The 16442-nt window shown below is 36.0% G+C and overlaps 2 protein-coding genes across 2 annotated transcripts; one reads left to right on the top strand and one right to left on the bottom strand.

The window, feature by feature from the left end:
- Window positions 1–810: 810 nt before the first annotated feature.
- LOC126406338 (kelch-like protein 10) lies at window positions 811–5491 on the bottom strand. The gene is made up of 5 exons (XM_050070545.1): window positions 5364–5491; window positions 4535–5024; window positions 2655–3248; window positions 2341–2490; window positions 811–1110 (listed from the first exon to the last, which is right to left on the bottom strand). Exons 1-5 carry the CDS (start codon window positions 5489–5491, stop codon window positions 811–813), a joined length of 1662 nt encoding a protein of 553 aa, XP_049926502.1.
- Window positions 5492–7147: 1656 nt separating this feature from the next.
- Window positions 7148–15033, top strand: LOC126406855 (pleckstrin homology domain-containing family A member 3-like). Its single transcript, XM_050071383.1, has 7 exons — window positions 7148–7464; window positions 9236–9352; window positions 9488–9637; window positions 10035–10156; window positions 10641–10745; window positions 12492–12535; window positions 14212–15033. Exons 1-7 carry the CDS (start codon window positions 7425–7427, stop codon window positions 14390–14392), a joined length of 759 nt encoding a protein of 252 aa, XP_049927340.1. The 5' UTR covers window positions 7148–7424; the 3' UTR covers window positions 14393–15033.
- Window positions 15034–16442: the final 1409 nt, after the last annotated feature.

Raw genomic sequence — 16442 nt, 5'->3', positions numbered from 1 at the left:
ACGAGTATTTTCTAACATGTTACAATAAAAGATTGTAGTGTACAAATTCACATTTATAAAATATATATATATAAATATATATAGATATATATGAGAAATGTATGTTCTAATGCAATAAAGAGAGATTAAGAATTATGAAAAATGGATCGATCTGATTATTATTTTTATTTTACATTATGTTACTTATGTGTGTCAAGTCTTGGCTCCTTGCTGTTAAAGGGTCTGGTGTGAAGGAGTTAGTGGCATCTAGCTGTGAGGTTGCAGATTGCAGCCAACTGAAACTTCTCCCATGTGACAAGCATGTAGGAGAATTAATGAAGAACTGTTAAATCATATTAATGAATGCTCATAAAGACCTATTTATAGGTGGTGAGCTAATTTAGACCTAATAGGCTGTTACCTTTATTCAAATCCACATCTTTTAGTTAGTAAATTACATGTATTGTCACTTTATTAAACTATCGATCCAGGTCCCAATCTGTGGAGTTATTTTCCTTTTACCAGAAAAAAATCTGTTACCTCTGTCCCCTAGGCCACAAAAAATCTGACACAATTCAGTTGCATACTTCATAATACTGAACTACCTGAATTATAAGGCTATAACTTGGTGAAGTTTACTCAATTACTGTACCTAAGTACTAATTCAAGGTTCTTGAGTATTTCCATTTTATGCAACTTTATGCTTCTACTCCACTACATCTCGGGCAAATATTGCACTTTTTACTCCACTAATATTTATTTGACAGCTTCAGTTTAAAGATTCAGATTTATACAAAATATAAATCCACATGTAGATGAGGCTTGATATGGTTATGACAGGTATGCAGCAGTGAAGGGGCATCGCTCCACCACACAGCAGCTGAGGTCGCTGCAGGGCACCTCCATGTCCTGGACGACGGACCACGCGTTAGTCTTTTCATCATAGCGCTCCACCTTAGAGATGGTGCCATAATCGTTCAGCCCTCCAACCACATACAGCTGGTCCTCCAACACAGCGATGCCAAAGCTGCTGCGAGGGTTAATCATGTGATTCACCATACTCCACTGGTTTGATTGTGGGTCATATGCGATGACTCTGCTCGTATGTGAATTTTCTCTTAGGCCACCAACCTGGGAGAGGAATGGTGAAACATTTAAATCTTTTATACCACAATGGAAAAATACTCCAGTACAGGTAAAAGCTCAACCCCGACACCAAGAATTTTTTTGTCTAGCCACCAAAAAAGTCTGTTTATGTCAATTTATGGTATAAATTCAGTTTTACAGCCTTCTATGAAATACCAGAATATAATTCTATTTTTGTTTTTGCCTACAAAGGTCCAGTTAACAACTCCTCACTACTCCTTTTCCACCAACATGGAGCTGGTTCTGTCTCTGTTCCTGCACCTAAGCTGAATCATTCAGAGCATTTTGACCAAAAAACAAAAATGCTCAGAACCTGAAAGTTGGTTCTCAGCTGGAACCAAAAAAAACAGTTTTTTCTTGACGTGAAGCACAAACTGTGATGATAACAGTGGGTGTGTGAAGCCATGAAAATGAAGCCATGAATGAGATCAGAAAAGGTCTAAATTGATGACTTAAAGGAGAAAGAAAAGTAGATAAATAGAGATTTATAATGAAATGATACACCAACGACCAAACTGAAGATACAGTGAATGGTGCATGAGGTCCAAAGACCATGGGTGTCTTCATATTGAACATAATAAAAGGTCAGCAAGAACCAAAATGAAAATAAAAGGTCAAAAGACCAAACAGAAATTAAGATCATTGAAGAGCAACTTACATAGAATGTTGAAAAGAAAATAAGGCCCAGCAACCAAGCAGAAATTTAAGTCAGCAATGACGAACAGAAATTGGTGATCTGGTGACAGAACAGAAAATATCATGAATGGAGAGGTCTTAGCAAAGCAGTGGGAGTGGGATAGAGAGAGAATTGTGAATGGATATAGCATCGAGAACCACGATTTTTCTACCATTGTTTACCACCACTGTGCATTTCCAACGACCTCTGTTGACGACACTTCCGAAATTACAATGGTTCTGCTCAAAAGTGGTGGAAACACAGGCTGGTTCACTACACAGCACCAACGTTCCAGGAATCATGAACAGAACTAGTTCAGGAACCATCGCTCATTTGGTGGAAAAGCAGTACATGTGTAACTTGTGTGTAGTTGTAGAATGTAAATAGGCACTCAGGTCATTACAACCCCCCAAAGTCCCAGAACCCCCCCCCCAAACCAGATAAAATTAAACATCCATGTTTGGATTTCAGTCCATTCCTATCTCGTTTGTTTCGGGGTATCTAAGTGTGCTGACATCAATGTGTTGTGCTCTGCTTACTACATAGATTTGATCTTTGTAGGCGACGGCCAGAGTCGAATCATACCCATTTCCCATGGGGGTGATCAGTGTCCACTGGTTGGCGTGAGGGTCATAGCACTCAGCAGTTGACAGAGGTTCAGCCCAGTTGAAGCCACCGCAAATGTACACCTAGAAAAAATTCGATATGACGATGTCAGTTATTGATAGTCATGCTGCCACATGTACACATCTGCATCACTGCAACAAGGCAGGGAGTTAAACCACTGGAGGTCTGCACAAAAACATTCCCAGCTGCTGTTGGATTGCTCTTTAAGGTCCTCAGTTCCACCTACCTTGCCGTGCAGTGTCGTGGCGCTGGCATTGCTCCTGTATTCATGCATTGGTGCAATCAGAGTCCACTGGCTGGTGTCAGGCTGGTATCGCTCTGCAGTTTTGAGTCTTCCACTTTTATTACAGCCTCCCATGGCATATATGCAGCCATCCAGTGCAACCACGCTGACATAGCAGCGGACTAAGCGCATTGACCCCACGTTTTGCCAGGTTTGGGTGACAAGGTCAAGCTTTCGTACACTTCTTAAATATTTAAACCCATTATAGCCTCCAACACAGTAGACAAATCCATTGAGGAAGACGCATCCATGGAACGTTCGAGGAGCCTCTCTGCTGTTGTTCACTGTCACCCAGCTGTCAGCTCGAACATTGTATAAATGAATCCTGTTGGTTGGAGCATCATTCATACAACCACCAATAGCCAACAGCACAGCAGAGGGCAGGCGTGTGCGGGTCAGAGGTCTCCTTGTTTTGGACTTAAGCAGGGTGTTTAGGGTGTGGATCACCATGGTCCTGCATAATGGACTCTTCATCACCAGAGCATTCACCATCACAGTATTAACCAAGTACTTACTGGACATTAACAGCAGGCGCACCTGGACAGAGACAAGGAGACTGTTAGAGATATCAGCCCCTGAAAGGATAATTTAGTGTAGACACTCCACTGGCTATTAATGTTTTTAAAAGTAGTTAATACCTTGTTCTCTTATACAAATATAGGCAACCAGTTGGAGGCAAAAAACACAACCTTGTATACCATGGCCATCACCAAAGGAAAAAGATATGTTTAAATCATCATCTGTTTTCCAAAGCTTACTTGATGTCTGTTTTTGCTTGAGACAACTGAAACAAGGGTTTATAGGCCCTGAAAATTACAAGGCCTATAAAAATAATTAATTCCCCTTTGGAAGTTTTCCTGTTTTATCGTTTTACAATGTTGAAGCAAAAAGAATTTAATGTTATTTGTTTTTTGAAACTAAATAAAATTTTCTCCCCAGTTTGTAAAACAGTTGACCAATCAGAGCTTTGAATGGGGGACATAATCTTCCTGTGCTATGGTTGCAAAAATAGCAACATCTGTGCAAGACAGTGATAGAACTAGAATTACCACCTCAAATGCCATCGCGGACTCATATGTAGCAATGACAGCTGACAATGTTTTAAATATGGATGTTGCTGCTAGGAAGCTACATAATAAAACATGGACACATCTTCAACCCAGCAGCGCAGAAGATCGATACAATCAGCATAGTTTAAGATAAGTTTCACCAATTTAGTATCTGACCAAATGTTTTCTCTTCTGTTCCTGAGTTACGATGTTGAATAATGACTAGAAAAGTGTTTTGCTGAGCATTATGATGTCACAGTGAAGATGACCTTTGACCTTTTGGATATACAATTTTGTCCTAATTAGCATATGAGGTCTTGAGTTATGGCCAAAAACCTGTTTTTGAGGTCACTGTGACCTTTGAACTCCAAAATCCAATCAGTTTGTGCCAAATCTGAAGAAATTTCCCCAAGGCATTCTTCAGAAATTGTGTTCATGGGATGGATGGATGGATGGATGGATGGACTGACAACCAGAAAACATAATGACTCAAACATGAAAATGGACACAAGACTTGTGACTTTGATTGTCAAGAACAACAGTCGGTTAATTGTTCCTAGCAACTGTTACAGCAGTTTCTATGTCAACTGGCAATAATGTCTACAGTGTGGATAGGTTAACAGTTAGTGACTGGTTAGGGCGAAACAAGACAACATAACCCAACTCCCAGACTCTCTGTCTAAACAATGAAGCCAGTCAAAATGGCAGCTCAGTCAGATCATGAGGCAAGAAATATCAGATGAGCCTAATAATTCTGTTCCAGCCTTTTGTCACCTTGCTCAGCAGTGTGGCCATGTGACCCCTGCGTTCCTCAGGTGCATAGTTGATCCAGCGGAGGATGGCCTCAAACACGGCGCTCTCCTGCCTCACGTTGAGCTCGTCCTTCTCGATTAAATCTGCCATCTGCCCCACAGAGAGCTGCAGTAACTTCTCAGAGTGCTCTGTGACCTCCTCAAAGTGATGCAGGATGTAGAGATAGGCCTTTTGCCTCAGCTCAGTACATTTGTGGGAGCCCGCCAACATCCAGATGTGGACGCAGCTCTTGTAATTAAGTTGCTGCTCCAGGAGGTTGCAGCAGGCCTGTACAATGCCCTTGATGGCAAAGTGGTCTGCTCCCGCCAGCAGCTCCAGTACGTTCTCCTCCGTCACCACAACAAGGCCGGTGTAGGCATAGTCTAGAATGAGGCTCATTGTAGTGGGTGACACCTGGGAAAAAGTGTAGACTTGCTGCTCGGATGTTGACGTCTTACTGCGGAAGAGATCTCTGTGGGATCAAGATTCAGAGGAATCCATTTAAGTCATAGGAACTGGCTTTTTAAGAGGATATTTCTGTCTTAGCTCTACAATTTCTAAAAGTATTTCACCCTTTTAGCATTTCAAAATTGATGCTGCAGAACCAGAGATATCATCTTATTTCTACCTTTTCAAAATCTTGCACCTGTTTCCCATAATGCAATGTGACCCCTGAAAGTTTGGCCAGTCCAAACTGGAGTCCAACTCCAGCAAAGACCTTCAAAACCTCCTAAATCTTTCTGCATTATATTACATTTAATCACATGATAAATATCATGAAATGAAATAAATTCAGAATCCACCAGCTCACCTGAAGTACGAGCTGCAGCTGCAGAGGATGACCATGTGGACGTTAAAGTCGACGCCATCAACTCTGATCACAGCGTCACACAGTTTGTCCTCCAGACGGAACTCATTAATTGTATTATAGAAGGTCATGCTGATTGTTAAAATCTTACTTGATATTACTTCATTGGAGCTGCTGAAAATGTCTTTTTTTTTAAATGATCCTTTCCTTTAAAATAACTATGTACAGTAAATTAACTAGTAAGCTGCAGTCTCTAATAACTTTGACCTGTTTTGATTTGAAAATCATGAAGCTGTCAGTCACATGTTCTTGCTTACATCTCTGTTGCCTTGTTACCTTTTTAAAAAAAATGCTTTTGTGTTTTCTGCATTTTCACCTGATGTTAAGATATTTAAAAAATGTCAGCACACATTACAACTTGTTGCATGGAGAAAAATCAGGAATCTCCACTTATTAGATTAAAATCAACTTGATTGTAATTACACAGAGTACAACAGGTACTAAGATGATGAAATGCAGTTTAGCATCTAACCAGAAGTGCAAAAGCAGTTAAGTACAGAGTGATATACAAACAGTATGTATAGAGACACATAAACTAAATGCAACCTCACTTGAATGCACCACGACTAGCCTGGTGTGGCTACACATTTTGATGAATCAACACCTGCCTCAAATGCCTGGTTTGTTTGCCAAGCAGTTTAATTTTTAATAGTTAATAGTTTAATAGTTCTTCAGATGTATAAAATCAGGTTGTTGGCTACCTCAAATTATGTGTCCATTCCTCAATTACCCTTTAAGGCACCTGGAGAGGTGCCAGTTCACCTCCTGGGCACTGCCGAGGTGCCCCTGAGCAAGGCACCGAACCCCTCAACCGCTCAGAGCGCCTGTCATGGGCAGCCCACTCTGACATCTCTCCACTTAGTGCATGTATAGGTCCAGTTTGTGCATGTGTGTGTTCGGACCTGTGTGTAATTGACAAACAGAGTGAAAAATATTGAATTTCCCCTCGGGGATTAATAAAGCATATTAAATTAAAAAAATTAAATTTTAAATCATTGCCTAAAAGATATTTTTAAAGGAAAGCTTTTTCTTTTAATGCCTGATTTGTACTTTTGTGATTTGTAATTTTTGTGTTTTATTTCCTTCTGTTTTGTTTTTGCCTCTGTACATACTATTCTTCTTAGCTCTTACCATTTTTAAAAATATTGTATTGTTGTTGTTGTCTTAATTTCATGCTTTGCAGATGAAGATTTAAAAAAAATACACTGCATTGTCAAACAGTACAAAAATGAATAATATTAGCTCTATTGCAGCTAGTCTCGTGTGACCAGCCTCCCTTACTTCGTAATGGGAGTCTGTCAGTTAGTTATAGTTTATTTGGAATAAGCATATGATTTGTTATAGATGCTACTGACCACTCTCTTTATGGGCCCCTCCACCTCATGGGCCCCAGTGCAACCCACTTCTTGCACTGTCTATGTTTACGCCCCTGATCTTAATACATGTTCTACTGCTGTAAAACACTGGCAGGGAACATTTTACTGTCTTCTTTTGGGTACTTTTCATACTCTAAGGTACATTTTGCTGATACCATTCAGGCTGCATACTTTAACTTCAGCAAGGTTTTAAATATTTACAAGTATTTACAATGTGTTATTCGTACTTTTACTAAACTAAAGGACACGAATACTTCCTCAACACGTCATGTTAAACATTTCCATTCTCCTCATTCATCTTGTGGAATGTCCCTTGCAGCCTTCCGTAGAGAAACCTGCTCTTTTGTTGACATTTTTTCTCCATCAGCTGACTGCTCATAAGTTAGCTGGTCAGTTTATGAACATCTTAGCACAAACTAACCGTCAGCATGATATTATTCTGCCGACACTGCCAGTCAGCTCTCACTAGTTACCAGCAGTTCACTAATTTTTAGACACGTAGCAGCTCACGATGGTGGTTATTTTCTAACCCGCTGTCAGTCGAGGGTGGGAGAGCGAACGTTAGCTTAACTAGCTTGAGCTACATCGAGAAGCTAACAGGCTAAGCTAGCCGATGTGAGGTGCAGCCATGGAGGGGATTCTGTACAAATGGACGAATTACATGACAGGTGAGTCGTCTGTCTTTATGTCTCGCAGCTGTTTAAGCTAACTGTCCTTCTGACCAGACGCAGACACAGTGGCTGAGTCATGAATGGCGATGTTTGTGTTAGCTGTCAGTGCTAATAGCCATTTTAACATATTCTCCAACCACATTTAACCGTTAACATCGCAGCTAACAAGCTAATGTGGCTGTGTAAGGATATATGACATATACTAGCTGCACCACTGCTGTCACCTAATGATAACTAATTACTCAAGTTATTGATATTCAACATGCAGTGGTGAGAAGTTACTAAACAACGTTTACTAAAGCACTGCACTTAAATATTTTTATGAGGTATCTGCAGACTTAATATAATTTACATTTTCTGCCACTTAATACTTTTACCCCATTACATTTTAAAAGGAAAAATTTTAAGAGGAAAAAATATTTTATTTTTTTATTTTTATGTGATAACATTGTAAAATGTATATTCATTCATATAATTATCAGCTGTATATTCTCACCAACACCCCCTGAATGTACATAATAATGCACATAACATTATGTTCATTCTTATTGTTGTTTTTGTTCTATCGATACATATATTGTAGTGAACTTATGTTTCTGAATGTAACATACTAGTTTGTACAGTGTAATGTAGCACAATGAACACATATGTATATTTTACACACTTACAGACTCAGCACAGTGAACATATTTTATTCTTAATATTTTAAGTAAGCACTAGTGTATATTAAGTAAGTACTTACGCAATTACGCATTTCTGTTTCTATTTTATTTTATTTTTTTTACATTATATTTATGTACTTCTGTTTCATACAATTATTCTTACTTATTTTAATTCTCTATTCTTTACATTGGAGTGACTGTAATGCATCACACCCTCAGGAATCAATAAAGTATTTCGGATTCCGATAGATAGATAGATAGATAGATAGATAGATAGATAAAGTTAGCACTTTTACTTTTAATACTTTAAATATATTTTGCTGTTACTACTTACATACTAAATGAATGATTTGAATACTGAGATTTTTGACGGTAAAACCACCAGTTTTCAGATTTTTGGATTTAGAAAACTGTGATGAACATTTTCACAACGTTCTGTCATTTTATTGACTATTTAACTAATTAGTAAATCAAGAAAATAATGTGTAGATTAATCAGCAATGAAAAAATCTTCCGTTGCAACTATAGCATTTACAGATTCAGCATTTCTGTAATATCTGCAATAGCTTCTGGTGTATCAATTTTAATCTGTCCCTTGTCAGTCTCCCAGTTTGATAGAAGTGCTGCACTGTACTAATAGTGATGCACGATGTTGGATTTTTTGCAGATATCTGATATATGTAACAACTTATTTGACAGATAACTGATCCTGACATTGATATATTCACTTTTTCCCCACCTAATTTTACTGATCATCAAGTATAGCATTCACATCATATTATGCATGCATACTCTTATCATGATGCCCACCAGCAGATGAGACATGAAATACAATACTTTCCATGGTATGTAATATTAATTGATTGTGCAAATTAAGCATGTTGGTCGATTCTGATTCATTCATTTTAAAGCCAATATTGGCAGAAACAGATGACGTGCCCATAATATTGTGCATCCCTATGTATTACATCAGTGGAATACCTCTTAAAGGAATACTTCACCCCTCAAATGACTATTTGTGTATCAATTCATGTTGAAAATGTACACTTTTATTGTTATTTTGTCCAATAAAACGTTTGTTAACTGAGTCCGTTTTCTGTCCTCAGGCTGGCAGCCACGCTGGTTTGTCCTAGAGAATGGAGTCATCTCTTATTATGACAGCGAGGATGATGTTGGTAAAGGAAGCAAAGGATCTATCAAGATGTCCGTGTGTGACATTAAAGGTCAGACTGCTGTTTGAAATGTTTTCCTGGCAGATGATTTTATTTGCTGACCCTGTATGCTTCACCTGTCCTCACTCATGGTATGAAACAAATCTAAATACATCCTTAAAACACTGTTAATGTTTTATATTTCAGTTCATCCGACAGATCCAACGCGTCTAGAGCTGATAATTCCTGGTGAGCAGCATTTTTACGTTCGAGCTGTGAACGCTGCAGAGAGACAGAGGTGGCTGGTGGCTTTAGGCTCGTCCAAAGCTGGAACACTAGACAGTCACAAACACAAAGGTACACAGAGTTTTATGTAAATCTGTTTGTCAGCCTCATTTGTATTTGTTCCCTTTTTTTGGGAAAATGACATCTAAACAAATGATAAAAAAAACACCTGTTTGTAAGACAGTTTAGCTCGTGACTTCTCTTTGAATTTGTCTTTGTGATAGTGGTTATACTGTGTGAAGGGAAATTAGTGTTTTAAGTGCCATCATCTGAAGTACCGCATACATTCACAAATACAGTGTGTGTCATGTTGTAGAGCTAAACTTGTATGAAGAAGGAGCAATTTTAGCATGAGCGGCTAATTATAACAATTGGTAAATGGTAAAATTGATCAAATACGGCAAATGGCACACAGTGTGAAGTCTAGTAAAAGATTTATGTGTGTGTGTGTGTGTGTGTCGTTTGCCAGGTCCAGATTGTCTGAAGACAAAAATGTCTGAACTTCGTCTGTACTGCGATCTCCTCGTCCAGCAGGTCCAAACGATCCAATCACAGCACACTGCTGACACAGAGGAAACGCCCACCTCTGAGGTAACACGTCATCTGTTGACCCCAAACTAATTTTGTTTCTTTTGACAGTCACATTTTTCTTTATTTTCAATAAGTTAGACTCACAACTTCTAAGTGATCTTCTTTTGATTTCTTTTTTAAATTATTATAACTTAAATGGATGCAGACAAGTTTTTTGTCGCTATAACGTATCATTATGAGGCAAAGGTTGATTGCATAGTGTAATGTCTGTTCCCATTTTAGGAATCATATCTTAATAAGTTTTATAGCACCAGTAAATGTTCATCAGTGAGAAGTTTGCACCATCAAATACACCAAAAACAAACCTCAGTGCAGACAGAAGATTACTATTGTAAGATGACACATTTGTTGTTATTTGTCTCCAAGAGTAACATCAGTACTTTAAGTTCATCTTGTCTTTTAAGAGGACTTAAACACTTGTACTAAAGTGTGAGTGATGCAGTAACAACTACAGATAATTGTTATTCCCTCACTCTCTCTCCAGGCCTCTCTCCTCAGTGCAACCTGTGCAACTTTCATCAGGACTTTGGAAGAGTGTATGACCCTCGCCAACCAGAGTTTGACCCCTGACCTCCGACCTCCTGAAAGGGTAATTACACTTTCTATAGCTATTTCAAGTCTACACTAGTGTGTTTTGGGGATGTATAAAAAAACTGACCTCTTCCCAGTGTGGTAAATTCTGACCATAGAAGAGCCTGCAGTCAAAATGTTTATTGTGGAAGATGCACTGAATATTTGTTTTTAATTATTAACATTTGAAACACATTTTTACTCAATGATTATAAATTAATTTAAATAATTAAAGAAAAGCAGCAAATCCTCACTTTTAAAAAGCTGGAATGATGAAATGTTTTTACAGGAAGAAAAGACAAGCAATCACAATAGTTTACAATTAATTTTCTCTCAATCAACTAATTGATTAATCGACTAAATGCTTTTAAAAAAAATTTATAAGCCTCTGTGTGTTTTGTATTCAAAATTCTTAATATGTAAAGTAACTAAAATTATCGAATAAATGCAGTGGAGTTAAAAGATCAATGTTTTCCTGTGAAATGTAGTGGAGTAAAGGGGCATGAAGATGCAAATGGCGACTGGCGAGTACCTCAAACTTGTACTTATGTAAGCAAAGTACTTAAAATGTACTTGTTTACATTCAATCACTGCACAGTATATTTTATTAATATTTTCAAGTCTGTTTAACCTCTTCTTTTCTACATCTAAATATTAGACGTAGGACTTCTCATTTAGGAGTGTTGTCGAATGTAGCGAAGTACATTTGCTCAAGTGCTGTACTTAAGTATAGTTTTGAGGTACTTGTACTCGAGTATTTCCATTTTACGCTGCTCTATATTTGTACTCCGCTACAGTTTGGAAGGTAGTAATATACTTTTTACTTCACTTAATTTATTGTACAGTATTAGTTACTTGTTGCTGTACAGATTCAGATTATCAATACAAAATACAAACTAATAAATTATAAAATATAGTTACAGATTAAGCTATCCGGCAGTATATAAAGCTGTTGAAATTTGCCCCACTTTTACCAGCTGCAACATTGAAGTACATCAAGTGTTGTTACTTTCACAAAAAAAGAGTTAGCAATAGTGGATGTACAAGGCCAAATAAGATAATAATATTTGTTTTTATCTTTTTTTTTTTTTTTTTTTTAGATATTTGCTTATGTAACATAAAGAAACATCATTGATAAGAATACCTTTAATCTTGTTATTAGAGAATTTTAACCAAGATACTAAATCCTTTAGATGCTTTCAATTGAATAAAAAAGCGAAAAAAGTATTTGTACTGTTTGCCCAAGAGTGTGAAAAACAGTTTGCACAGACCTGAAAACTACTCAAACTATTCAGTCACAGCAAACACACAGCTTTAATTTGGTTCTAGCTGTGTTTCTGTTGTATTGTTTTTTCTTTCTGCATTTGTTTTTCATCATCATTATGATCAATCACCTGACACCTGCAGGCTGAAATGGAGGTCTCTGTAAAGATAAACTCCCAATAATGCCAAAAAGAAATCAAAATTGTTAGATATGTATTGTAAAACGATTGGAGGAGACAAACTAGTTAATTGTCTGTAAAATTAGATTACACTGTATTTTCCTTTGTTAGTTGCACCCAGTTATTTAAAACAAAAAAAGGGTACATTATTGACCATCTTAGCTTGTAGCTGAAGCTCACATTATCAGTTCCTTTTTTAAAATTACATGCAGAAAGTGTCTCTTGAAATGTACGCATTCAGTAAGCTGCAGGACTGTGCACATCTTACACTGATAAATGCTGTTGTACTAACAGAAATGTCTTCTTTCTGTCCATCTGCTCAGATGAAGAGGTCAATCAGTCACCCAGGTACATACAGCTTTGACAGGTGAGTTTAAACACACATCCATATTTTATTAACTTATAATAATAGCAATAATAATAATAACTACTTTATATGTATTTTTTTGAAATTTTCTTTTTATTTAGTTATTTCAGAGTCCAGTCAGAGAGCTTCATCATACTCAAAGAGCTTATAGCCCTATCTTTCCAGGCCTTCTGTAGGACACCGTTACAGCAGAAATTAAAATAAAAATGTGTATCAGTGTGTAATACAAAAGCTAAAATGGGCCAATAAAGTAAATGTTAATATAGATATGAACATAGTGAAAACTAAAACAAAAAAAGAAACTGAACTCTTCATATATGAACCAGAATGTAGGGGTGTGTCTTCATGACACTCTAATCACTTTACAGACAAGGATAAAAGTTTCAGCCTAAAAAGTCTTGCAAAGCAGTACAGGATTGACAACAATGTCATGGAGCAAAGAAAACTTATACAAAAAAAACAACAACAATATTAATACCATGAACAGTAAAAGACAATAAAACCCAGACTGAAAAGAAATGCATTTAAATTTTAGTGAAGTTTACTTCCTGTTAAACCCAGTTTATTTGAACTTTAATACAGTACTTATAGTATAATAAGTGAAGTATAATACAAATATAGTATATTTTTAAACAGAATATATTAACATATATAGCAAGGTATACATAATGGATAGTTATAGTATACAGCAGTCCAATTGCCAAGTCAGTAAAAATGTAGGGTCACATTCTGTTTGAGATAATTAATGCGGCTTTAAAGTACAGTTTTGGTATCGTGTTGTCTCACTGATGACCTTTCCACTCTGATAGAAGACATGTATACAAACACTGGTGTATTATACTTCTTGTTTCTTGACCTTTTGCAGTTACATGTTGTAGTAACATTTTGAGCCATCATATAATAGTGTAGGGAGGAAAATTAATAATGAACAAGTCTGGATAGAAACATTTTTATTGACATTTACAATTTACAAACAAAATTGTGGTAGCTGATGTTGCTTGGGCTGATTCTTCATCAGCTGTACAAGAAGGCAAGCTCGTTGAGGTCAGGTGAATGAAGAAAAAATGTTGTGTGAAGGCAGTGATGACCCAAATCTCTTCTTTTTTTAACCCGTGAGAAGATTGAACAAAACTTTTTTTTTAGAGGATCATTTAGCGGGCACAGTCTGGATAGAGTCATTACAACTCCTTCCATTCATCACTGATAACTTTAATCTCTTGGAGAAAGGATAAATTGTAGCTTATCTCTTCAGAGGGACCAAACATCTTCTCCTTCACCTGACCTTGCAAAATAAAATGTTTTTCTCGAACTCTGGACAGAAAGACAAAACCTGTGTACATTTACGTGGATATTGATGTATTACTAATTAATAATCCTCAAATAAAGACCATGCAGGATGTCTGATTTCTCCAAAACAGATGTTTATAGATAATATTTGCAAATGTGTCCAATGTCCTTTAAGAAAGAGGAAAATGTCAGGGAAAATAAGGTCTATTATTGGTGACATGTTTCTCTCTGTCTTTCATCACACAGAGAGAAGCCAAAGCCAAAGTAAACCACCTATGGCAGACATTTTATATTAAGCAGCCAAAACACTGATTATTAAGAATATTGACCAAGATGATTAAGTTTCCTTTTTGAGTTTTAATCATTCTTTTCTGTTTTTTTCCCCTCAGGTCAGGGGTACTTAAGGAGTACTTGAGTGGAGGTCAACGGTCAACTCAGCGCAGAAACCGGACATGCTCAGACAGCTCTGTTTATGATACTGAACGTAAGACACGCACTGCCTTTTTTAGTATTGTCAGTGGTGGAAAAGAACTCAGAGTAGAAGCAGCGATACCCCAGTGTTTAGGCTAAATACTCAGAATATATGAAGGAGTCCTAAAGCTAAATTTAATACCTTTGAAGACCTTTTTCATACATCGCTCTTTTTGAGTTCTAACTGGTTACATCAGTGAGGTTGCGGCCAAAAAGTCAAAGTGTAGTAGGGCAAAGTCATAGTATATTATGTCATAAAAATCTAATCAAAAAAGTTCTAGTTCTAGTCATGAAGAAAAATCACAATATAGTATGTCATGAAAAGTCATAGTATACTATGCCATAAAAAAATCAAGGAAAATTCCTAGTACAGTATGTCATTTTAAAAAATGAAAGTCATACAGTAGTATAGTATAGTGTGTCATGAAAAAAGCAGTACAGTATGTCATTATGACAGGCCATAGTCTAGTTTACCAAGAAAAAATCCTAAAAAAATTCATTGTATAGTATTTCTTAAAATTTAAAAAAAAAAAAGATCATAGTTTTGCTAAAATTATGTCATGAAAATTTTGTTAATTTTGTTGACCCCCCAAATCATAAAACATCATAGTATAATATGCCACAAAATTTATTAAAAACTTTACAGTATTGTATATATAGTATAGTAAACTTTTTAAGACACTAAGTAATAGTATATTTTGCCTAAAAAAAGTCAGTATAGTTTGCCATAAAAAAGCCGTTAAATAATTCATAGAAGAGTATGTCAACAAAGGTCTAAGTATGTCATCAAAATAATTAAAAAAAATCATAGTATAGTATATCATTAAAAAAAAGGCCATAGTAAAGTATAATATAAAAAATGTCATAGTATAGTATGCCACAAGTATTTCATTAAAAATTCATAGCATGTCATAAAATTTTCAGAAAATAAGTAAGTCATAGTATGCCCGAAAAAAGTTATAGTATGGTGTGTCATAAAAAGTCATTAAAAGGTCATGGTATGGCATGCCATCAAAAATGTATCAAAATGTCATAATATAGTATGTCATCAAAAATCTAACAAAGTCATAATATAGTATGCCATGAAAAATGTGATAAAAATGTCATAGTAAAGTATTATTATGACATTAGAGATGTCACAGAAACATTGTGCTATAGTATGTCGTCAAAAATGTCACCAAGACATTATAAAAGTATGCCATTAAAAATGTCACAAAAACATCATAGTGTAGTATGTCGTCCACAATCACCCAAAAACATCATTGTATAGCATTCACCACAATCACGAAAAAACGTCATAGTACAGTATGTGACCAAAAATAACACAAAAACATCATAGTATAGTATGTCACCAAAAATAACACAAAAACATCATAGTATAGTATGTTTTCCAAAATCATGAAAAAACATCATAGTATAGTATGTCGTCAAAAATTAGCAAAATATATCATAGTATAGAATGTCATCAAAAATCATGAAAAAATGTCATAGTACAGTATGTTGTCAAAAATCATAAAAAAAATGTCATAGTATATATAGCATGTCATCAAAAATCATGAATAAACACCATACTATAGTATGTCGTAAAAAACCATGATAAAAGGTCCATAGCATAGTATGTCGTCAAAATCATGGAAAAAATTTCATAGTATAGTATGCCGTCTAAAATCACCAAAAAAGTCATAGTATAGTATGTTGTCAAAAATCACCAAAAAACGTCACAGTATAGTGTGTTGTGACAAAAATCATGAAAAAACGTCATAGCATAGTATGTTGTCAAAAATCAGGAAAATATATCATAGTATAGTATGTCATCAAAAATCATGAATAAACACCATACTATAGTATGTCGTAAAAAACCATGATAAAAGGTCATAGTATAGTATGTCGTCAAAAATCATGGAAAAAATTTCATAGTATAGTATGCCGTCTAAAATCACCAAAAAAGTCATAGTATAGTATGTTGTCAAAAATCACCAAAAAACGTCACAGTATAGTGTGTCGTGACAAAAATCATGAAAAAACATCATAGCATAGTATGTTGTCAAAAATCAGGAAAATATATCATAGTATAGTATGTCATCAAAAATCATGAAAAAAGTCATAGTATAGCATGTCATCAAAAATCATGAATAAACGCCATAGTATA

Source organism: Epinephelus moara, chromosome 19 (assembly GCF_006386435.1).
Source record: "Epinephelus moara isolate mb chromosome 19, YSFRI_EMoa_1.0, whole genome shotgun sequence".
Classification (NCBI taxonomy): Eukaryota; Metazoa; Chordata; class Actinopteri; order Perciformes; family Serranidae; genus Epinephelus; species Epinephelus moara.
This window is presented reverse-complemented; position numbering and strand designations above follow the sequence as displayed.

Bases quoted from the DNA above. Each gene is read 5' to 3' on its own strand.
- LOC126406338 (XM_050070545.1), bottom strand. From the start codon at position 5,491: ATGACCTTCTATAATACAATTAATGAGTTCCGTCTGGAGGACAAACTG. The intron at 5,025-5,363 runs GTGAGCTGGTGG...TTGATCCCACAG, and splicing joins AGCTGCAGCTCGTACTTCAG to AGATCTCTTCCGCAGTAAGA. The intron at 3,249-4,534 runs GTGACAAAAGGC...GTCTCTGTCCAG, and splicing joins TGGCCACACTGCTGAGCAAG to GTGCGCCTGCTGTTAATGTC.
- LOC126406855 (XM_050071383.1), top strand. From the start codon at position 7,425: ATGGAGGGGATTCTGTACAAATGGACGAATTACATGACAG. The intron at 9,353-9,487 runs GTCAGACTGCTG...TTTATATTTCAG, and splicing joins GTCCGTGTGTGACATTAAAG to TTCATCCGACAGATCCAACG. The intron at 9,638-10,034 runs GTACACAGAGTT...GTCGTTTGCCAG, and splicing joins AGACAGTCACAAACACAAAG to GTCCAGATTGTCTGAAGACA.